The sequence below is a fragment of the Leishmania major genome, chromosome 35 (assembly GCF_000002725.2).
Source record: "Leishmania major strain Friedlin complete genome, chromosome 35".
In the NCBI taxonomy this organism is placed as follows: Eukaryota; Euglenozoa; class Kinetoplastea; order Trypanosomatida; family Trypanosomatidae; genus Leishmania; species Leishmania major.
Genome location: NC_007284.2, coordinates 1,990,991 through 2,013,397, shown reverse-complemented (window position 1 = coordinate 2,013,397; position 22,407 = coordinate 1,990,991). Strand labels below are relative to the sequence as shown.

The following is a 22,407-nucleotide window of genomic DNA, read 5'->3' as shown; positions in this document are numbered from 1 at the left end:
AACGTGTCGCTCCGGTGTGCGGAACACGCTTCAGCATGGAGAGCGAGAGCGAGAGCAGAGGACAAAGCGCAAGAGAGCAGCGGAGTCGGGTTGACACGTCGAGGGAGGATCTTAGAGGAAGCGAAGCTGGGCAAAAGGCGTCAGCCATCGCAGACGGCGCTTGCACAAAGATGGGTTCCCTCGTGCTGCGCAGGCTGTTCCTAGCATTCGTTCTTCCGGATGTGTAGCAGCTGTTATGTACCTGCGAGCGCCGTGTCTGCACGCCAACTTACGTCAAGGTCCTGCATTGTTTTCTTTTTCTACTGTGCATATTGGTGTCATGCGAGAATGTGAACGAGTATTCGCCGACTGGCGTAGGCGCTATCGTCTCCATGTGACGGTGATACAGCCACGAGGATACGGCTCGAGGAAACAGTGCGCCGGCACGCACGACTTTTCTAGCCCGTGCGCAAGGATGTGCTAGATGCTTCCAAGTCCGTACAGGTACGCGGTGGAGGCGGAGAGGATGACAAGGTTGCTGAGAAGACGATACCGGTAGCCTGCGTAGAGCGATCGTCCGAAGCTCGGCGGCCTTTGCGGCTTATAGAGGTCGCTCATGAACCGGCGTGTTGCCATGGTGGCAATGGGGTAGAACAACGCATCCGTGACAAGCGTGGCGACAAAGGCGCCGATAAGTGCATCGCTCCGGTAGTGGGGCCACTCCGGGCGTGCGAGCAGGTCCGCTCGAGGACGCCACACGGACGATAGCGTTGGCACGATGAAGGACCCTGCCGTCTCGTACCAGGAAAGCCAGCAGGCTTGAAAGGGCAACAACACCGCGGCAGGTGAGAGCAAAACGTTCCCCTTACACAGCCGCCGCATCGAGATGGGCCCGGGGAGCACGGGGCCGAAGTGGTAGGAGATGTTGGCGTTGCGCAACGGTGTTGTTGCAAGATGCGCCACAAGGGCGGAGAGGCCGTAGAGGACGACCGTGCAATAGTACGGATGCCGTGTGTCGACGAGGTTGCTGCACGTGTGCGAGCCCATGACCAGCTCATCCCCAGACACATTGCAGCGGCATGTTGCCGCCGCGAGGACAAGGGCTTGCACGGCGGCAAACGAGACGTTGCGGGCAAACACACCGCACGTGACGGACCAGACGCTCCCGCGCAGCAAGAACAGTCCCACCTGCCCCTCCATCCACCGCAGCGTCAAAGGGGCACACGGCACCGCGCAGACGGCAAACAGCACACCAGAGGAGAAGACGCGGAACCACAAGTTGGGAATGACGTCGCTGCGCGTGTTCGACTGCACCACCCACCGAGATGGGAGCGGCTCCGAGGAGGCGGCGGCGGCTCTCAACGACCCCACCGGCGGCCGTCCACTGCTGGTGAAGACGTCGTTGTAGAACTTGAGGCGCTGGTCCTCTGTCATGGCCGCCTGCGTAGCCTTGGCACTTCGGGTTGTCGCCGGCGCGCCCCCGCTCGGCGCCTTCCAGTACCGCGCGTAGGGCTTGCTTATCCTAATGGGAACAATTTCGCCGAGCTCACTCGCCGGCGAGACAAAGTTAAAGCGCTCATTCTCGAGGAAGTCGAAGGGGCGAATCGAGGATGCTGGCACATACCCCACTGTGAGACCCACGCGGTGCCACAGGTTGCAGATGAGTTCGGAGCAGACCATCTTGTCGGCGTTGTTGACCCCGTCAATCCAGTAGTGGCCGGTGATCCAGTTCACGGCAAGTGCGTCCGTCGGTGACGTGGAGGCCAAGTGGGGAAAGTAGGTGGAGAGAAGAAACGATTGCGCGTGCTGGTACTTGTGCGCGACGGCACGGTAGACCTCCGCCTGGCTAGGATGCGTGTTGGCCATTTCTGTGAGGGCCGCCACCTCGAGGCGAAGTGTGTTGAACTTGTGTGCTGCTCGCACTCGGTCCATCTTGTCTGGAGGACTGCAGATGGAGGGGATAAGATGAAAAACCTCGTTCTCGTACGGAGTGCTGTACATGGTTTCCATTTGCTCGAGAAACGCCTCCTGCGCCTCTTGTTGCTTCTCGGTGTCTCCCACGTTGACAGAGCGCGAGGCTACCTCGTTCGCAGTTGTGCGGCTCACTCGCCCCTCCGCTGCGTACAGTGTGATGCCACGCATGTTCGTCTCGAGCACGTACGTGCCTGACGGCGACAACACCGCGATGCGCTTGCGTGCCTCGGGGTACTTGCGGAGCTCCTCCTCGCTTATCTTCAAGAACATGCCGACGTGGTCAAAGCGGTTCTCTGTCTTGGAAAGACCACACAAGAGCATACCAAGCGGGTCTTTCATAGCAAGGCACTTTCGATTCATGAAGAGGACATCTCCGGATCGAACATGCGCAAGGGAGGGGCTATCGTGTTCCGCGCTCATCGCTTAATGCTGCTCGAAGGCGCGGGAAAGGCAGGGAGGGGGTGGCGCAAGGTCAAGCCGAAGCGGCTCTGCGAGACACTGTCGTCAGCGATACGACGGCAGCACCGCGCGTACGAGGATGTGAAAGAGAGGGGGCGGGGGTTGGAGGGGCGGGGGTAGATAAAAGGAGAGACGAACATGGTAGAACGAAGGCAGACCTGAAGAGCGCGGCAGGGACGTGGGGCACGCAAGCTGCGGTACTGCCATCGCACAATGTTGCGTCGGAGGTGGAACCCGACGGATGCCGTTGAGGTGAGTGCCCTGCGTCTTTCGCTTTGGTTCTCGAACCCGAAGCGAAAAAGTGAAGGAGAGAGAAAGAGCGCGCCTCAGGACACATTAGGCGACGACGCGTCTTTGGTTGGGTGGATGCGCTACGTTCCCCGTCGTCGCAAAACGACACGAAAAACACGGTTGCAGCACCGACTTCGCCCTTTTCGGTAGCAACGAGTGCGCAGACAACGTGGCCCTCATGCTTGTGTGCCGGCACACACGCACGTCCATGCTGAGCAGGGGGGAGGGGGGCCGCGAAAGGCACAAAGGACGAGCAGTGTGGAAAACAACGACGTGTGTTCCTTGCCGCGGGGAGCACGGGACGAAACGGCGAAAAGAGTGAAGCGCGAGAGCCACACGCGGACAGCAGAGGCGCTGATGGCGGATGCGGAAAAGGAAGGTGGGCTTGGGGCACTTTAGACGTTCGAGGTGCTGTGAAAGGCGCGCACGCTCCTGCCCTTCGCCTCTAGAGCAAACGCCCTTGTATAGCAGGGCTGCCCGGCGACTGCTGCGCGAGGGTCAACTGTGATACCTGCGCCGATCTGCTCCCTTTAGCCCGCATCACGGTTCTACATGGCATCCACTTGATTGCGCCACTGCACGGCGAGGCAGATGTCCTCGTGCAGCCGCACCAGATTCTGTTTGGTGCTGCTTTCCAGCACCATGGTACGCCCCGTTGCGAGGAGCGCTCGATTCTCGACGGCTGCCGTAAAGTAGACGTGATTCACGGGCACGCACTGGCCGAGAATGGAAACCAGAGCAGCGCACGCGCTACTGTTACGCGCCCCGCCAACTTTATCCATCTTGGTTACAACAACAAACGGCGATGCATCATCCATGAGGGTGCGCAGCGATGAAATGAGGCCTTTGAGGTAGAAGATGATGTCGGCAACGCCGCCAGCAGGGCGGTATCGATTGCGCCACAGCAAGGTGTTGATCAATCCATCGTCCTCGATCAGGTCTGTGGCGGGTACAACGATAATGCACTGATGCGCCTTGTTGGCAGCGATAGGGGAGATGTCTTTAATTTGGCGGAGCGTGAGAGCATTGGGGCCCTTCAATTTCGTTTTCCAGGGCATTCCCTCCGTCAGCTTCTCCAGGAGAACCGCGTGCTTCTCGGTGTAAAGGCTACCCGGTGTATCGATGCAAAGCCACGTCGGCTGCCGCGCATGATTTGGAAACGGCGCCACCGTGGTGGTGCCGTAGAAGCCAGAGATGCCCACCGGGGCGGCCGGCCACCGCGTTGTGTTCGTGATGGCAGCCCGATACGAGTTGATAAAGAGCGACTTGCCCACCTGCGGTGCGCCTAGCACGAGAATGTTCATGGTGTTATACTTTTCCTGCACCTGTGGCGCAAAGGCAAATGAGCCGCCTCTGCTGCTGCGCACAGACAGAGCTCGCGGCGTGTTCACGTCAGAGGCGTACTCCCTACGTACATGCCGCTCCTGTGCGCTCTGCACACGCTGATGAGTTGCCTGCACGGTCGCAGCGGGCGAGGAGGATCTCATCAGGAGCATACATACTGCTGGCGCCGTGATGGCTCGCTGCGTCGCTCCAGCGGTGAAGCGACTGATGTGAAGCGACGTGTCCTGGGATCGAGACGGTGGCTCCTCGGGGGTGTACCACGGCGGCGGAAATCGCGGTGATCCCGGCTTCCCACCCGGCTGATACCCCGCGTAGGATCTGGAGCGACTGCTGCCCGTACCGGAGCCGCTGTGGTCACTACCGCTACTGCTACTCCTGCTGCTACTTACATCCTCATTGTTGGAGTCGAGCTCGACAGTCGCGTGCTTAGTGGTGCTAAGAGACCAAATCGGCATCGGCGCTAGACAGCAACGGTCACGTCGACGCTTGAAGGGCGGAGCAACGAGGGCGGACGACGACGTCACAGGCGCTGCAAGAGGGGCACAGGGGTGAATGTCTCAAAGGAGAGGAAAACGCCCCCTCCCCCAATAAAAAAAAAAAAACAGCAACGAGAACGGGGATGAGGATAGAGGTGGATAGCAGTGGTTCGACGATCTCTCAAGTTGTATCGTAGGGAGTCGTGCACTTGTGTGTTGACCGTCTTTTTTTTTGCTCTTTTCGATAATGTTTCCTGCACTTGCTGGTGTGTGATCCAAGAGGGTGGAGGAGGGCAAGTAATCGAGTCGAGGGGTTCCATCCAGGCTTTCTGTCTTCTGCGTTCCACCCTTGCGGAATTTCTGCGTAATCTTTGCGTGAATTCTACGAAAGTGTGGGGTCAAACCCTTCCCTTATGTATCATGTCCCTCGCCCGGTGGATGGCATGATGGAGGGTGGGGGAGAGGCTAATGGCGATGGGACGGATTTGAAATCACAGACAAGGCAGTAAACCCAGCTGTTATCCTCCTCAACACTAAAAGAGAGAAAGACAGCTAGCACGCCCCACACGCATGCGTATGCCCGTACGTCTTGGCGAAAAACCGTACAGGAGAACTAGCGGCCACCCCCGATACAAGAGGGCGAAACATGTCTGTAAGAATAAGGACAGAGCAGCGAGGAAAAGGATCATCGAGCTTCGTGACGGCAGTGTGATGAAAAAAAAAAACCTGGTGCACAAGAAGGGAGGTGGATGTGTGTCTGACCCAAAGGCGAACAGTTTCCGTTTGTAAGTCGGCGGTCGGCGGAGGCGTTCACGCTTGCCCGCCGCGAGAGAGGAGGGGACGAAAAGTGTGACGCGTCATGACTCCCCGTTCCTAGCGGCACCAACACCCCTTGCATGCTTGAATGCCCACTGCCGTCTACCTTCGCGAGGAGGTTCATCTGAAAGAAAAAAACGAAAAGAGGAATGGAGACATCTGCACTAACAAAGTCTAGAGGCCGCGCGGATTGTGGCACTCTCGCTGGAAGCGTGTGAAGAGAGTCGACGTGGTTACGGCAGACGGTTCCTTGCCCACATGAGTGCTACGGTCGGCGCTCCCTTTCTCTACCGGCACTGCCGAGCGCCGCAAAGCACAGCGCTAGTAAAACCTCCGTGGGTGGCGACGCTGCTGAGGATGTGAGGCGAAGGGGCGGGTGAAGGCTGCGAGCGTTCACAGAAGGTGTGAGGGGGTCGACAAGAAAAAACGGGAAAAATGGAAGAAGGCAAAAGGGAGGAGGCGCGCACTGATTCGCGATAATAATATGCAAAGTAGTGAGATAAGAAGCAACAGCATCCGCATCCGCACACACCACTTATCGCTTTAGCAGCGTTTGCTGTCGCAGCAACACCCTCATATGCCTAAGGCACGAAAGAGGCACACAAGAGGAGAGAAGACACTGAGGAGATTGCCGCGTAGCGGGTACGCTGCCTCGGCTCACGGTAATGGACTTGGACGGCCCTCACTGTATGGTGGGTATGCTGAAAGGCGAGTAAAGAAAAGAAACCAGCGGCAGAGGGCAGACGGCAAGGAGTCAGCGATATCGAACCCGAGACGCGTGCCACCAAAACAACAACAAAAAAAACAGATGGAGCGTGCCATACCCTCCATCTGCGCGCTTCGGGCAGCTACAGTCTGCAGCTGAGTTAGAGGAAAAGGGCACCCTGCTATAGCACTCTCCCGCGGCGTTTGAGTTCGGCAATGATGCGCTTCACCACAATGTCGTGAAGAAAGACGGACAGACAGACGTTATCGGCGACGGTGGTGTAGCGCGCTACGTAAACGGTAGGGATCCCCCTGACGCCTTTTGCAAGATCGCCTATGTCGGCAGCAAGGACAGTCAGGCGCTCCGTCGAGTAAACGGGGTGCAGGTTGGGAAGCGCCTGCACGTATGCATGACTCGCGTCCGTCTCTGCCTCGCCCCCACAGATCTCCATCACGAGGCCCAATATCACAGCTCCTGTGGAGAGCTGGAAGGATGGCTCGAGAAAGCGGTGGAAGCCAGCAAAGGACAGGTTCTCGCCTTCTACGATGATGGCTCGCCCTTCACGCACGGCTTTATCCACCTCCGCTGCCACGACGGCAGAGACTTCAGCACCGCGCAACATGGAAGGCGTCGAGTCGGGTGAGCTTGTTTCAGGCACTGCAAAGAGGGGAAGACTGTCGTCAATCGAGGCGCTAATATCGCGCAGCACCTCGGCGTTGATAACCGTGCTGCAGTTGATGCGTGCGGCGAGTAGGTGTGCCAGCGTCGTCTTGCCACACCGCTCAGGCCCAGCGAGGAAGAGTACCAGTGGAATCCGCTCCGCGTGAAATTGTGTTACCACCGAAAAAAGCTGCGCGTGCTCTTGCGCGAATCCTGCGGCGATCATTGAGCATCTTATATAGTTCTCCAGCTCTGCTTGCGTGATAGAGGTGCGCTCCGTGTTCACAAAGTGCTTCTTGACGTCGAGACTAATGCGAACGGCGGTGTCCTCGGGAACACGGCAGAACATGAGCATCTTTGAAAGAAGAAATCGTGAGAGAACATAATAATGCACATCGCTCAGGTGCACCTTTACCTTGATCACGTCATACTTTGAACTCATCGAAGGCGAAGCTGTGACTCGTAAGGAGATCAAGGAAGAGAAGCGCGAGGCACGTGCCTTGTGAAGGCACACACAGACACACAACGAACGACTTGTTATTCTCTTCTCGTCGTGAACAGCGCACAGCGCAACCAAGCAGCCGAGTGAGTAGATACGAACGGCGACTGCCGTTGAGGACGTCTCGTCGGTGACAATAAGAAAAAAAAATGTAATAAGGATTCTGACATTGGTTGTAGCGGTGGTGGTGGTGGTGGGGGGTGGGGGATTACGTTGAAAGGGATGTCGACAACAACTCAGAGAGAGTCAGATGTAAAGCACCCATACGGGATACGGAGACGGCAGAGGCGCGCCGTCCACCTTCCCATGCAGTGGAGTAGTGCAGCGGAAAAGGGCATTCATAGGCTGTGCCGTACCAAACGTTGAGCTCGTTGGTGCCCCAATGCACTTACAGCAGCTGCAGCGCAAACAAGCGAAACAACAATGCCCTGCGTTCGGTCGATGTCTCGACTCCGGGTTTCTTTGTCCAATGAACTCGCCCGTGCTCTCACTTCTGGGAGACGGCCGTCACCGGAGAAGCAGACGAAGTCACTTGCGCGATCAAGAACAGGTGCTCAATCGACTATCGGCTTCCCGCTGAACACGGCGAAGAGGGGAAAGAGACGTTCTGGGGAAACCGGCGTCGTCGTTTTTCACTCTCTACCCACCGCCACCACGCACTACCGCTCTGCCTCTCTCCCACTCGACGTCCATCGCGATACGCCGGGGCAAAGCATGGAAAAGGGGTGAGGAAGCAACCGCGAATACGAACCGAGGATCGTATGCCTTGAGGAGACCAAGAAACGAAGCCTCGTTGAGGAGCGATGCAGACTTCCCCACCTCCACTAAGGTCGGATTAACGTCTTGAACGCACACGTCTGCTCGCACTGTCCCCTCTGCTTGCCAGCCCTTGCCTTTGCCGTGCTATTTAACATCAGCCTTGTACGTGCTGCTCGCTTTTCTGCGTGCCATCGCGTCCATGAAGGGGTCTGCGGGAGGAGCCGCGATGCAAGCGACGGACAAGATGAAATGCGAAGGCTGTGACGTGCGCGCGCCGCGTCAAAGGGATCACTCAAGCGACGAGGAGGCTGCGGTCGTTGAGGGGCGCCAAAAGGGCGTTGTGGGGAGCTGAAGGCTGGCTGTACCTGTCGCGCAGATAACAGCTGCTTTTCTTCGGCTTACTGCGAGTGAAGCAGGCCGAAGACTGAGGCGTGTCTTGGTCAGCTTCGCGCCGGGTGAGGTCTTGCGGAAAACAAAAGGAATGGGACACAGAGAACGAGGAGCAGAGAAGGCATCAAGGCAGGATTGAGGCTGCATGAGATGCGGTGTGGGACAGCTAGCGCGCACGTGGCACCAGACATGAGATGTATCACAACAGATGGCGCACTGCCATGAAAAGCAGGATGCAGCGAAAGAGCAAACGGAACACATGCGGTCGGGCACTGAGGCTTCCAGGGCCCACGTGTGCTTCGGGGGCCCCTCCTCAAAACCATCAAAGGGCTGCCACGCGCCACACCGCGCTGGAGAACTTCTCCAGCGTGCGAGAAAGCAGGGCCGAAGCCCCACGCGTGCACGTTACATTGTTGAGCGACGGCACATAGGTGATCTCATTAGTCGACCGGCAGCACCGAAGAGAGCCATTTCTTGGCTGGCACAGGCGCATGTGGTTTTTCTCTCTCTCTTGATCTTACACGCTTCACTTCGCACAGGCGCCACAAGCATGTTTCTTACCCGTACATTCGTGTGTGGGGGAAGAGGGGAACCTTTTGAAAAAATAAACTCGATGGGAGGGAGGGACGAACACATGTGCTGCGAGTCGGCTCCTCTCCACCCTGCTCCCTTTTGCTCGAAAAAACACACACAAAATGTCGTCTGTTTGTTTCCGCAAGGCAACAGGCTGAGATGGCGCCCTTTGCAAAGCACACGCGTTGAACCAAGTGACGTGGTCGGTACATGAACAGCAGATCAGGTCACCCGGACGTCTGCTACCCAAGCACCACGCTGCATCCGTCATTTGCTCACATCCCACGAGGACGCACTGGTGGTCACAAGCGCAGAGGATGGGCGCCCTGGTCATCTTTGGTGTTTGATTACTGTTTGTTGTTGTCCGAACGCGCAAATGTTTTTGGTTGATGGTTTATGGTGTGCACTTGCATGTGGAGGCAATTATCACACACGTGTGTGCTGTTCCAGTACTTTTAAGTGCAAGACAGATGCAGCTGGACGGCGTCCTCCTCCGTACTCAGAGATGGGCAGTCAAGGTGCAATATACAGTCACATAAGAACGGAAGCGGGGGTACACGAGGAGCGATACGTTAGAGAAGAGGACAAGCGGAAATGCCTCTCTTGCGCCTCCAAAATGCGGACGAGCTCCTTTACAAAACTGTGAAGCCGCGAGCGTTAAGAGAAAACAGGTAGAGAAGAAATGATGTTAGGACATGCAGACGGTGAGCCCGCGAGGGAGAGGAGGGCCGAGATGACTGAGCCGCAATCCCAGATCAGAGGAGGAATGCTACCTCCCGGCTCCGAAGAAAAAAATAGAGAAAATACAAAAGTAGCTACCACATAAACGTACAAACACAGACACACACACACACACGCACACAGGCGCAGAGCTGCAGGGGATAACGTGGGCCGTGCGCATTGGGCTTTTCATTTTCGTTTTTGCTGGTCGTCTTCGCCTTGCCCATCCTGCGCCATCAACCCGGACAGAAACAGAGGCAATTCGCTAGCTGTCCCGCCTCGTCGTCATAGCGATCGGCTCCTCTGCCTCCTCAGTGCGCGTCTCCGGGAGTGCGACCTCCATCACCTTCCGACCCGTGTGGTCAATGTGGTCACTGATGCGCGCTGATGGGAGGAGGATGTAAGCCAATGGTAAGATGAAAACGGGTGTAACAATGTGCCCAGTGATCACCAACCACAGCGCGTTGCTGTAGTCACACTGGCCCTGCGTGACAACCGGCCAAATCGTTTCCATCAGCAGGTAGCCTATCGCTGACGAGGTCGAGGTGCCGAGGTGGTAAATGCTCGCGAGTAGCGCAAACACCATCGACTCCGACCCGCGCGGCGCGATACGGCACATGAGCATCATCATGGGCATGTTCAGGAGCATATTGCACACTTCGTAGATGATGGTGTCCCCAAAAATGTACATGGCGTGGTCCGGGATGCCGATGGCCAGGTTCCAGCGCTTCAAGATGAGGACGTCAAACATAGAGGCTGCCGGCAGCAGAACAGCGGAGAGGCCCATGACAAACCGATAGCTGTGGTGAGGGAACAGATGCGTGAACACGATGGTACCACCGATGCCCGCGATGTTGCCCAGAAAGCCATTCATGGCGTTGTAGAACGTGTACGAGAAGTGCGGTCCATCGGGGAGGCATGACGGCTTCGCGACGTAGAAAGTATTCAGCACGCCGGGCAGGCTCAGGTAGAGGATTGCGTTGAAATACATGAACACAACCGCCTTGGCAATGGCCAGCGGCAACGTGAAGAAGGAGCTGACGCACAACACCGCCGCCAAGACGATGCAGACATACATGATGTCCCACCACGTGCCAAGAATGCTCACGAGTGAATTAGCGATCACGCCGAGCGTGAGAATCAGGCAGAATAACGCCATCCGCCAGTTTCGCAGAATGACGTCCCGGTTCATCTCCACGGCACCGCATAGGTACGTGTCCATGCGCGGCCGCACAAAGCCCTGCGCATCCATCGCGGCTGCCTCCTGCTCGTCGACGTTGTCGTCCTCCTCCTCCACGCGGTTATCAATGGTGAGATGCCCATCCAGCTTATGTGGCGACGGCGGGGAGCCGGCTGTGCTCTCGCTGCTTGCGCTCTTGGTTTTCTGAAGGAACTCGATCATGGCGTCCTCCAGGCGTGCCGCGCGGTTGCGGCGCTCCTCGAAGAGGTTGAACACGAACAGTAGACCCGACAGCAGCAGGATGGCGGCTGTGATGTACACACCAAAGTGCGCCAGTCCATTGTCAGAGAGAGGACCCAGAATGACGCTGGAAATCATAATACCGATGAGCGCCGTGCCCCACATCCAGCTCACCAGCGCTGGCCCGGCAGCTGGACGCCGGCGGATCTGCTCGCTGTACAAGGCAACAGCGAAGACGTCGATATTGCTCATGAACAGTGCCGTCAGGAACATGAGGGCCGCAGCAGGCTTCGCGCTCGACTCCTTCGCCGGCAGCAGCCCGTACAGCAGCGCGAACACACTGCCGCCCACCGCCGACATCACGCAGTACCACCGTTTCGTGTACCCGAACAGCGCAAACGTGTCCGCCATCACTGTGATGAATGCGTTGAGGGCCCAGCCCAGGGTGTAGAGGGTGGACAGGCGCTGGTACATGGCGCCGGTGAGTCCGTAGCGTCCCGTCAGCATCGGTTGGATCGACAGTCGCATCAGCCCATCTGCGAGGCCCTTCTCGAATAAGCGCTGTATGCAAATGGCGAGCACAACTTTGGGGTGGAATGACCTGATCACAATGCTGAAGACCGGGATGTAGCCAAGGAACGGCGCAGCGCGCAGCACGTGAGCGGAAACAGGATGAACGTACTTGGCCCCCTGCGGCGGCGGCGATTCCGGCGCGGACGGCACGCGGTAACGACCTGGCATGATGACAATGGAGAGCGGAGAAAGGCACCAGTGAAGACGTGGACGATGCGCACCTTGGCGGCTGACAGGTCCTGCCCGGCAAATCGTCCTAGATGTGTAGGCTGGAAGGGAGGAAAGCACAGGGAAGAAGCGGAGGGAGCTTGGTGAGCCATACGAGAGTCGATCGAGAGGCAGACCAAGAGGAGGAAGGCAAGGGATAGGCGAAGTGCTTCTCGTGCTGTTCACGTTTGCGCTGCCTCGCGCCGTTGGTGATGAGCCACACTTACTCCAAACGTTGGCGCTCCGCGGATTACTTGGTGAATTCTTAACCGACGCCACCACGCGCCCCCTCACGGGCGCGACCCCCCTACTCTGCAACAGCAGACGCCACAACGGCGTACCCGTAGCAGCTGTAGCGGGACCCCAGGGTCTCCACGCGAAGATGCCGAAGATCGTGTGCACCCAGCTCAATTACATCCGTGTACGCCAGATGGAACGACTTCAGCCCATCGTCGGCGGAGAGTGCGTAAGGGCTCAGAACATCCTCACTGTTGATCGAGATGAGGAACAAGAGGCCGCCTGGACGAAGCACTTTCAGCGCCTCACCCATGTAGGCCTCCATGTTGGGATTGTACTCGCCAGCAAAAGAGCTCAGAAGGGCATCCGCAGTCCCCTTATCGAACACAACGTCCACGGAGCTCTGCAGCACCTTGCGGAGTCGCAAGGCCGGGTCGCGGCTGTACCAGGCAGCATTACTCGAAAAAGGCATAGATGGCGAAGACGAAACGTGCAGGTCGCAGCAGTTGCCCACCGCATACAGCCGCGACGGGAAGTGAAGCGCGAGGTGGGCGACGATGCTCTCGCAGATATCAACGTTGAGCACCTCAGACGCGCGCGAGGACGATGAAGGGACGGGGTGCAGATCCGATAAAAGCCCCTCCACATGATCGCAGAAGTCGCTGTTGCCGCATCCCATGTGAAGGATGCGGGTAGCGCCATCCTTCGAGAGCACAGTCGGTACCGCTCGCAAACAGGCCTTCAATGCCGCCTCGTACATTGCATACTGCATAAACCACTCGTAGTGATTCATGAGGCTACCACGCTCCACGATTTCGTGTGCCTTTCGGTGGTGCAGTTCTTTTTGCCGCAGACGTCCATCTTCCTGATCGTAGAAGTGCTCCCAGAAGTCGGCCCGCCCAGGATTCAACTCGCGTGCGTCGCTCTGCATGGGCGCTGACGAGAAGGGCGGGGGGTCTAACAGACGGCTCCTGTCGCAGCCCACGCACTTGCTTGTACGCCTGATATGTTTTGTGGCCGATGCAACACAGCCTATGCCCCAGCCCGAAGCCATGCCAACGGAGAGGAGAGAAGAGAGGTATGCCACGCGGAGAAGGAAAGTTCGTTATCATCGCGTGAAAGCAAACGAGCTGCGTAGCCTGCACAGGAACCATAGCCGCCTCCAACCCGGCGACCGCGACCGCGAACGCGGCAGCGAAGGGAGGAACGGGAGAGCCACGCAGCACGGGGTCACGCACGTGTAAGGGTCCAGACGACTACGACAGAATATGACGAACATTCGCTCATGCCGCTTTTTCCTTCGCACGTACGTGTAGACGTGACTGGCGGCGTCAACGAAGCACATCGACACGCCGCCTGCCTCACCCTTTTTGCCCCCCCCCTCCCTCCTCCCTCCCTCTCATTCTCCTCTCCTCTCCTTTCATTGTCCCCACCCCGTATTCACCGGTCAAAGTCTTTGCAACTTCGGGTTTGGAGAGAGCGGCTCTGAAAGAGGGGCGCGCAGGGGGGGGGGTCAGAAAGTCCAAGGACGCGGACAACTTTGTGCCGTTGAAGAGGTGCGGCGCAGCTGCGTCGACTTTTGCCGCGAATGCTGGCCATCTTTCCTCTTTTTTTGTCTTGTGGCCGCGCGTGAAGAGAAGCGCACTACAGCAGGAACTACATCAACGTCTACAGAGCATACGGCCGACAGCGGCTATGCACAACAAAAAAGTCACGGTATAGGAGGAGGGGGACGGAATCAAACACGTGCACGCCATACACACACACACAGATTCGTGGTTGCAAACGCCAACGCCAAAGTACACAGCAAAGGCGCAAGAGTGAAGGGGACGTGCAACTGTCAAGCGCTGAGGTGCGAGCACGCACATGTGAGCACGCGCGCCCCTCCTCTCCGGCATGGTACTGTGAGAGATAAATAGGAAGCAAAAAAGTAAGAAGCGCAAAACAGAGCTCGAGGCACTTACGCCCACAGGCACGCACACGCGTGCATGCTCACTAGAAAACATCCATCAGTTCCATCTTCACATCGTAGTGGAGGCGCAGTGGGAGAAGCTGCTGTGGTCCCCTCCTCTGGAGACAGGGCTGGAGGGCCGTGATATGGACGAGGCAGCACTATAAGCGAAGATCGACATGTCGCTCCCGGACGCTACCGCAGAGCTGATGCTTACGGCCTCGCAGTCAAAGTAGTCAAAGTAGAGCTGCTTGATACGACTCACTTCCTCCTCTTCTAGGTAGTCGCTGACGCTGTGATTCGGCGAGACGTACGATTCGTTGACCGACGACTCTGCCCCGCCAGGCGCGCTCGAGTACAAGCTCAGTGTAAATCTGTCACTCTCCTGCCCCGCGATGTTCGGGAACAGTTGGAGCCCTGACACGGGGCCGCGCGCAGCACACAGTCGGCGCGAGCGAAAGGCACGCATGAAGTTCTGCACCGTACCGACGAGTGTGTTTGTTATGACGGAGCAGCGCGCCACCGCCAGGGTGTCGGACATCACCTTACCGCCAACGCTCGTGGACCTCGCGAACGAGCCTCGATCGATGAAGGACTGCATGAACACTTTCACAACGGCGCGCAACGCGCGTATCTTTGCCAGACGTGCCGCCTCCCACTCCACCTTGAGGCGACGCTCTTGTGCGACGCAGTCGGAGAGGTGAGTGAGTGCCGCAGAGGCATGGCCGACGTCTTGGTTGAGCACAGAGCTGCCCTCCACCCATAGACTCCGCGTTGACGGGATCGATGTCGGCGTTGCGTGAACTGGACGGGTCAAACTGCTCTTCGCCTTGACGCGGGCGACAGGGATGACATCTGTGCTGCCCTCCGCCGCGCGCGGCGGGCGTGCACGAAGGCGGCCAAGATGAGAGATTTTTTCCTCCCCGATCACCTCATTCAGGGTAGGCAGGGATTCCGTGAAGCCTAAGTCTGAGGCGCCGCCTGTGCGGCCCCGCGTGCGCGCGGCGTTAGCGGCGTACAGCTTCGTATTGGGGCGGAAGCCGCGCCGCTCCTCTGACTTGCCGGATAGACCTTCCACGAACCGGTCGTCGGCGTTCACGCAGAGGGAGTCGAACGTGACCTCCTTTTGGCGCACAGGGAGCTTCGCTGTGGCGTCCAAAGGATGCGCCGGATTGCGCTCCATCGGTCGGGGAGTACAGGGAGGGTGTGTAGGTACAGGTGGTGGTGATGGGGTGAGGTGGGAGGAGGACGGGACGGTACAGTTAATGTATATAGCCTAAGGAAGGGGAGGGAAGAGCCGTGAAGCGGGTGTGTGTCAAGTGGGGTTAGGAGAGGGGAGGTGGAGGAGGGAGGCAAAAAAACCATCGTGTGAACAGTGCCAGAGAGAAGCAGGGGAGGGCTTACGGTGCGCCCTCCATGCCTGTATGTTGACACGGTCAGCATGGGCGACAAAATAATCAAAACAAAACAAAAAGACGTGCGTGGAAGCAGGAAAATGCGAAGGCGAGGAACGTGAGAGGAGGTCAGAACGACGAAGATGGTGATGGAGCAGAAAAGCAGGGTTGCCAGAGCTGTCGAAGAGTGGAGTAGAGGCACATAGCGAGCACGACGAAGGGTTACTCACAGCAGCGAGGAAAGGAGGAGCGCAGGGTCTCTGCCGGTTTGCTGCCCCCACATGGATGCTGGGAGCTGTGCAAGGCCCCCCCCCTCTTCCTCACCTTGTACTGTCGAAGAGGAAGGTGAACGGCGGTTGCTTCGATTCAGGCGTTTGTTGCCGTCCCGATGCGCTCTGCCTGAGGAGGAGAGATGCCACGGAGGAAGTTTCGGCGAAAGACACAACAAGAACGAAACTGTGCAACAGGGGGCACACGCCGGCATCTTTCTCGGAGAGGAAAAGAGAGCGCGCTGATGGAGGTGCGCTAGTCCACAACGAAATATCGTCAATACTCAACAGAGAAGAGAACCGACAACAGTCAAGAGCAGCAGCAGAAGGCGAGAGCGGCATGCTCGCAGAGAGATTGGCGTGCCCCATCGCCGCGCCTACCCGACAGTAGCAGTGGGGCTGGGCGTGTGTGTGTGTGTGTGTGCAAGGCAGAAACACCGGCGAAGCGCTCCCTCGCATTCCAAAAATGGACCTCCCCCCTCCCCTCAAAACGAAATTCAAAACGCCTGCCGGATTTGGTCCTCCCACTCCGTGGGTGTAAAGGACATCCACTTTTGCGGCTGCGAGGACCAGGTGCGGCCGTTCAACAGCACTTCCATGCGCTCGAACCCATCCCGCACCGCGGCGACGGAGACGTCAAAGAGCTGGGTGCGCGACTTTGCATCCATCACGGCCTCTGCCTTGCAGTAATAAATCTTCTTCAATAGCGCGTCGTTTACGCGTCGATGCCACTGCTTCACCGCCATGCGCTGAGACTTGCGAAGCTCCATCGTCGAGTTTGGCTCGATAGACAGCAGGTCAGATTGGCCTTTTATGGACGGAAAGCACTTATGCCAGCTGGCCCCAAAGGCTTCCACGTAGCGCTCTCGCTCCGAGTTGAGCATGTCAAAGAGCTGTGAGAGCGGCGGATCAGGTGGGGGTGGCGCCGCGGTGTCTTTGCGGGCACTGGCTCCCTCACATGAGGATTTAGGTGGTGGCTCCGTTGCTGCAAGACGCGTCGTGAAGCACGCCTCGCGACGGTAGTTGTCCTCCAAGAAGCACAAGTTGTTGATCATGAAGATGTCCACGGAGAGTCGCACGTCACTGGTGAGGAGGTTGAGGGAGTTAGACTTTGTGTGGTGATTGCGCTTCGCCAGTGCCTCTTGCTGAAGCTCTGCCGCCGCTTCTGCCAGCACCTGCAGGTCGTCCACCGCACCCATCACACCGCGAGTAATGTAGTCCTCCACCTCCTGGCAGGACTCGTAATCGGCGTTGGCGCCAATGACACTGCCGTACAAGACGATGCGCAGGGAGCCGTAGAAGGAGGTGAGTAGAGTCTTGTGGAAGTAGAGCACGTTCGTCGTCGACTCGTGCACCGTGCAGTCGACGGACGGAAACCATTCCGTGCGGCGCATGGAGCGCGCGTACTCCTTCAGCGATTCCTTTTCCAGCGCCCCTTTTGCGTTGACGTACCCGTCCAGCAGCTCACGGATTCGGTAGATGAAGTTGTCCACCGAGTCGTCCACGTGGTCGATGAAGTCCCTGTTCTCGCCAGGAATCGATTTGGACAGCATCTTCCATTTCCAAAACTCTTCCATGAAGTCGAGGCCAATGAAAATGTAGTCGCGGAAGTAGCGCGGCGTCGAGAAGAGGCCGATCCCTTGGCCGCGCGAGTCGACAAACAGCTTCGTCGGGTCCGCAAAGAAGGAGGTGTCGAGCTGGATCACCTTGATGGCGCGCCGATACACCAGCTCGAAGACAACGGTGGCCAGCTCGCTCGGGATGTCCGCTACCGCGTAGTCGTCCTCGAGCGGCGTCAGGACATAACGCTGCAGACAGGCGCACGCGTCCGTCACCAGCTCCCGCGCCGATTTACTGACGCGCAGCAGTGGATGGTGTCCGTGCTGATAGTGCTTCAACACTGGCAGCAGAGACGAGCGAGATGTCAAGGGGCCCCTCCCCGTTTCCTCGTCGCGGTAGGCGCCGTCGAACTGCGCCTGCACGGCTCTCACGAGCTTCTCCTCAAGCAGCTTCCGTACATCTTTCCGAAGAATGTCAGTGCGATTGAAGTTCTCGCCGAGGCGCTGCACGATCTGATCGACGCCCTGCAGCGCTGCCTCGTTGCGGATGAGCCGGTTTGCCGTGGGTGCGGTCAACGCACTGTCCATCCGTGGGGCGACGCTGAGGCTGCCTCCTGCCTGGCCTGTGGACCCGTCTGCACTGGCGCCGGACGGCGATACCTTGCTCCGCTGCACCGCGTTGATGAAGGCGCTCTTCACGAAATCCTCGCTGATGCGCACAATCTGCTGCAGCTGCATCTCTGTCCTGGCCTCGATCTCTGTCCCGTAGTGGTTCGGTGGGTGGCTCGCTAGGTAGTCATCCGCGTAGACGAGGTAGTCCATGCACCGCGCAATGGCTTCCCAGCTCGACTCCTTTCCGGTCAGCACCGCTGGTAGGATGGGTGGAGGATGATAACAGCGCGCCGCTTTCGCCATTTCCTCGATGGTGAGGGTGATGTTCTCCTGCGCCACATCCCACGGCTTGACGTCGCGGATGATCTCATTCGCGCGAGCTGAGATGGCGCTCGAGGTGTCGGCGAACGAGTCGATAGCCTTCGCGCTGGCGCGGTTCAACGCGTCGAGGTCATTCAGCTGCTCCTCGAGCTGCGCTACCGCCCACATGGCAGCGACACCGAGCGAGGGGGGGGAGGGGAAACGCCGCGCGGACGGTTGATCAGCCTCTCGCCGTGTGGAAGCTATATTTCTTTGTGTATGTGTCTGTGCCGTTGCAGCCCTGAAGTGGCGCCAAACGCGACGCCTCCGTCGGCGAAAACACAACACGAAAGTTGGAGACGGACTACCGTGTGGAGTGGTCCATCGGGAGAGACAGGGACAGAGAGTAACCCGCAAAACAGATGAGAGGCCAAAGCCACCGACAGAAGACTAAAACAATGACCGACAAGGATGCGCCTTGGGAGACAATGCGGGAGTCCAATAAAACGGCAGAGGGGGAGGGGGTAGGGTACTTCCACCACTACCCCTCTTCCTCTCCCTCTGGCGAATAATGGTCGTGCGCTTTCGAGTGGCCACAGATATTCCTTTCGTTTTCGTTTTTGTTGGAGAGGGGGGGGGCTGCTTACGAGTCGACATGTACAGACAAAGGCGCACCGCCGCGCGCGAGTGAAGCGCTGGATTGCAAGCAGTACCTCCTTGATCACTTTCTCTTCCTGCCATGAGAGTGCCTCTCTTCGCACCTTACACGCTGCCCCCGCCCCCCTCGCTTCCTGCCTGCCGCTACGCTACGCCTGTGTCGCGCAGCAGCGAGAGGCAGCGTCGAAAGTCCGCGGGCAGAGGTGCTGCGGCAGTAATGGGGTCCGCTGTAACAGGGTGGATGAAGGAGAGGCTGTGCGCGTGTAGGGCGACTCGACTTATCATCGACTGACAGCACACCGCCCCGCCGTGCTCCAGATCGGCTAGGATGGGGAAGCCGCGGCTTGCCAGATGGCGTCGGATCTGGTGCTTCTTGCCCTGCTGAATGCGGCACTCCACCCACGCCACCCTGTGCTTTGGAAAAAAACGAATAACTCGGTAGCGGGTCCTGATCTTCGGGTCTGCGGCGTCGATGATGTCATCATGCAGCCGCACATTGCGTAGCGATGGCTCCAACACGACACAGAGCGCGTGGTATATTTTGCTGTGGTGAGAGAAGGCTGCGCTCGTACCGAGTTGGTGCCGCAGCGAGTCGGCCGCCACGTCAGACTTGGCGATGAGCAGACACCCGCTCGTCTCCGCATCGAGGCGATGCACCTGCCCTTGACGAAAGACGCCCCTCGCAAGCGCGCCGGCGCGGTCTGTGGCTAGCAACACGGAAATGAGGTCGGTCGTTGGCGTCCCGAGCTGCGTGCAACTCAGTCCATGGCGCGACGTCGCTAGTCCCGCAGGTTTGTCAACAACAAGAACATCGTCGTCCTCGTAAAGCACCGGTATGACTGGCAGGTTTACTTCTGCCGCCATCGCAGCTGTCACGCATTCGTGAGCACACGGCAGTTGTACCTCTACCTTGACCTCGCCCATTGGTGCCGTTGAGACACGCACACAGCTGTCTGCGAGGTGATCGAGAAGGGTGCGCCAGTAGGAGCACTTCGGTGCGAGATCGTGCAGTGCACGCAGCAGTGGAACACCATCTGGCACGCGCGACAAGGTAAAGCGGATGGTAGTGGGGCGCTCGGAGGCGGCGGTGCCGTGACACTCGCCACATTCCTCCAAGTACGCGGCGAAGGAGTCGTCCAGTGGCGAGATGTCGCCGCGCGCGAGCGCGCTGGCGTAGGTGTGCAGCAGGCGGTTGTCCACCAAGTTCCGCTTCGCATCTTTCAGGGCAAGCTGATAGGCCGCGCTTACGTAGGTGTCGCCCTGCGCACTCTGCGCCTGCGCAGACGACTCGAGCGCGAACCGGAGCCACGGGCGCTCAAGATCTGTGAGCGTCCACACACTCAGTGAATCCATCGCGACACGTCGCGGCTGCAGACGTCGCTGGCGCACCTGCTTGAGCACCGCCGCGGCACGGCTCACAGGCAGCATGTCGGGGCTGACAAATTGGTTCGCCCACGTTTGGATTGATGCCGGCTCGGCTGGGAAAACGACACCGGGGTCGATGGAGAAGTGCGTCGCTTCACGCAGTAAGGCGCCCATCCCGTGCCCCGGTCGTTGCGCCGCCACGCCAGCAGACGACGACGCTGGACGACTTTCATTTGACGGCGCCTTGTTCAGCTCGCGGCGCAGGCGCACGGCGAGCTGAGTTGCACAGGAGTCCGACGCCGACTTCGCCGATTCGTCTTTGCCAGCGAAGGACTCCAAAAAGGCGTGAACGGCAGTCGGGGTGTGCAGCTGAACCAGTGACGCTAGAGCCGCACTGGCAGCTGCAGAGAGACTTGGGAGAGAAGGGTTGATGGCGAGCGCGATGGCAGCAGTCGCGTCGGTCGCCGCCAGCGACTCCACCATTCCATTGTACTCTGCCGCCTCCACGTCGTCCAGGTCCCCTGGTGACTTCTGCAGCCACCCACGCAAGGCGCCTTCGACCGCGGCAGGGTCGGAGGACAAGAAGCGGCCATGCACCTTGGCAATAAAACGGCACTGTCGCCGCTGCACCTCCGTGCAGGTGTCGCGCACTTCATCCTTCACGTACAGCTGCGGTATGGCATGCTCTGCGCCAAGCACGGCTCTCGACGACCCTTCGTCGATTTTTGTTGAGGATGCTGCGCCGGCAGAGGTCGTTTGAGCCGGAGTATCGAGTTGCTGCGCGATATCTTCGAGCGCACGCAGAGCCTCTGAGGGAGTCATGCCCTTCACCATCTTGAGCAAAGCGCCGGGACGCAGCAGCGTCACGGCCTGGCGCTCGCCGTTCACGCCCACCAGCTCCACACGACACACACACGCTTGAGGTAACGTCGTCGTTTGCTGCACCTCGAGAGCGCGCAAGACTTTGCGTCCTGCATGTCGCACGAGGCCGCGCACGTGATGCATGCCAAAAGGGGATCCCCTGCTGCGTTCCGGAATCCACGTCTATGAGCGACGACGCTCTCTGACGGCCCAAAGTGCCTGCCTGTGTGCGTGCTACGTGGCAAGCGTAAGGACAGAACAATGCTTGGGAAGAGTTCTGCGCGCCGAAGTGGTTGCGCTCTTCAGGAGGCTGAGAATGGTGAGACAAGCAGCGGAGGCGAATCGGAATGTAGTGAAGAGGGACGCCGCGTCACCTATGTGGGCGAGTCCTGCGGCATGCGTATGCACTCTCATGTGTGCACCAATGTAGAGAGAAGGCGGCGAAGGTGGCAGACAGAGACGGAAAAAGGTCAGGAAAGGGAGAGTGGGGGCGACAGGGAGCTTGGCATGCAGGGTATGCAAGACGCACGGAGTTCTGGCGTAGAGATCGCAGCTCCACAGAGGGAATGAGAGTGGGCACGGCAGACACACAGATAACAAACAGGGAACAAGGCGAAGATGGGCGCGCCGGCCGGTGCCGTCGACACCTCATCGCTGAGGAAATCGCCGTCTTCTTCACCTGTCTCCTCTTTCCGGCGTCACGTGAGTGCCGGCAAGGGCAGCCTGCCCCTGAACCCTGTGAAGACTCACGCCATATCTCATGTGCGCGGTACGCAGTGTGCGTCGGCAGCCACGTGTGCAAAGGCGCGCAGAGTCCTCAGAGCGACCGCCTCTGCCGACCCCTTCTCTGGCGCTCAGCGAGACCCGGGCGCTAGTGCAGCCGTTTGTATGTTTTTGGTGTGTAACAGACAAAAATGAAAAACAACAACAACAGGAGAGAGAAACGCATCAGCCCCGACCACTGGGCGGACCGATGTGGCCTTTTCGCTGCTGCGTGCGACACGACGCGCACAAAGGCTTCACGGCATCCTCCGGCCATTCCATTAGCGTCTGTCTTCGCTTACGCCTTGGGGGTCTTGAAGTGGTTGGCAATGCGGCGGTTCACCACCTTCAGGTAGCGGCAGCGGCCGGTGCCAGTTCGGCGGCGCTTGATGGCCTTCACGGACCAGTTGTACCGACGGCGGCTGGCACGCGGGTAGGCGCAGGCGGCACAGCGCTCCCACTGGACATGGTAGGAGTTGCGGCCACAACGGCGGCACAGGATGTGCGTGCGCCCGTGGCGCTGACCCATCGAGGTGGTACCCTTTGTCATTGCTGGTTAGTACAGGAGGGGGGAGGGAGAGAGAAGACCTGCGG

The 22,407-nt window shown here is 58.8% G+C and overlaps 9 protein-coding genes across 9 annotated transcripts; all 9 read right to left on the bottom strand.

Annotated features, from left to right (window-relative positions):
- Positions 1-459: 459 nt before the first annotated feature.
- Positions 460-2,274, bottom strand: LMJF_35_5180 (conserved hypothetical protein; the record flags this gene model as incomplete). The annotated part of the gene is made up of 1 exon (XM_003722863.1): positions 460-2,274. The coding sequence occupies one exon, from the start codon at positions 2,272-2,274 to the stop codon at positions 460-462; it is 1,815 nt and encodes a 604-aa protein (XP_003722911.1).
- A 977-nt stretch (positions 2,275-3,251) lies between these two features.
- Positions 3,252-4,199, bottom strand: LMJF_35_5170 (conserved hypothetical protein; the record flags this gene model as incomplete). Its single annotated transcript, XM_003722862.1, has 1 exon — positions 3,252-4,199. The coding sequence occupies one exon, from the start codon at positions 4,197-4,199 to the stop codon at positions 3,252-3,254; it is 948 nt and encodes a 315-aa protein (XP_003722910.1).
- A 2,027-nt stretch (positions 4,200-6,226) lies between these two features.
- Positions 6,227-7,147, bottom strand: LMJF_35_5160 (conserved hypothetical protein; the record flags this gene model as incomplete). Its single annotated transcript, XM_003722861.1, has 1 exon — positions 6,227-7,147. One exon carries the CDS (start codon positions 7,145-7,147, stop codon positions 6,227-6,229), a length of 921 nt encoding a protein of 306 aa, XP_003722909.1.
- A 2,764-nt stretch (positions 7,148-9,911) lies between these two features.
- Positions 9,912-11,807, bottom strand: BT1.1 (biopterin transporter,putative;with=GeneDB:LinJ35_V3.5120; the record flags this gene model as incomplete). The annotated part of the gene is made up of 1 exon (XM_003722860.1): positions 9,912-11,807. One exon carries the CDS (start codon positions 11,805-11,807, stop codon positions 9,912-9,914), a length of 1,896 nt encoding a protein of 631 aa, XP_003722908.1.
- Positions 11,808-12,153: 346 nt separating this feature from the next.
- LMJF_35_5140 (hypothetical protein) lies at positions 12,154-13,014 on the bottom strand (the record flags this gene model as incomplete). Its single annotated transcript, XM_003722859.1, has 1 exon — positions 12,154-13,014. The coding sequence occupies one exon, from the start codon at positions 13,012-13,014 to the stop codon at positions 12,154-12,156; it is 861 nt and encodes a 286-aa protein (XP_003722907.1).
- A 1,090-nt stretch (positions 13,015-14,104) lies between these two features.
- On the bottom strand, positions 14,105-15,217 carry LMJF_35_5130 (conserved hypothetical protein; the record flags this gene model as incomplete). Its single annotated transcript, XM_003722858.1, has 1 exon — positions 14,105-15,217. The coding sequence occupies one exon, from the start codon at positions 15,215-15,217 to the stop codon at positions 14,105-14,107; it is 1,113 nt and encodes a 370-aa protein (XP_003722906.1).
- A 977-nt stretch (positions 15,218-16,194) lies between these two features.
- On the bottom strand, positions 16,195-18,357 carry LMJF_35_5120 (conserved hypothetical protein; the record flags this gene model as incomplete). The annotated part of the gene is made up of 1 exon (XM_003722857.1): positions 16,195-18,357. One exon carries the CDS (start codon positions 18,355-18,357, stop codon positions 16,195-16,197), a length of 2,163 nt encoding a protein of 720 aa, XP_003722905.1.
- A 612-nt stretch (positions 18,358-18,969) lies between these two features.
- Positions 18,970-21,195, bottom strand: LMJF_35_5110 (conserved hypothetical protein; the record flags this gene model as incomplete). Its single annotated transcript, XM_003722856.1, has 1 exon — positions 18,970-21,195. One exon carries the CDS (start codon positions 21,193-21,195, stop codon positions 18,970-18,972), a length of 2,226 nt encoding a protein of 741 aa, XP_003722904.1.
- A 916-nt stretch (positions 21,196-22,111) lies between these two features.
- LMJF_35_5100 (60S ribosomal protein L37) lies at positions 22,112-22,342 on the bottom strand (the record flags this gene model as incomplete). Its single annotated transcript, XM_003722855.1, has 1 exon — positions 22,112-22,342. The coding sequence occupies one exon, from the start codon at positions 22,340-22,342 to the stop codon at positions 22,112-22,114; it is 231 nt and encodes a 76-aa protein (XP_003722903.1).
- Between the last annotated feature and the right edge of the window lie 65 nt (positions 22,343-22,407).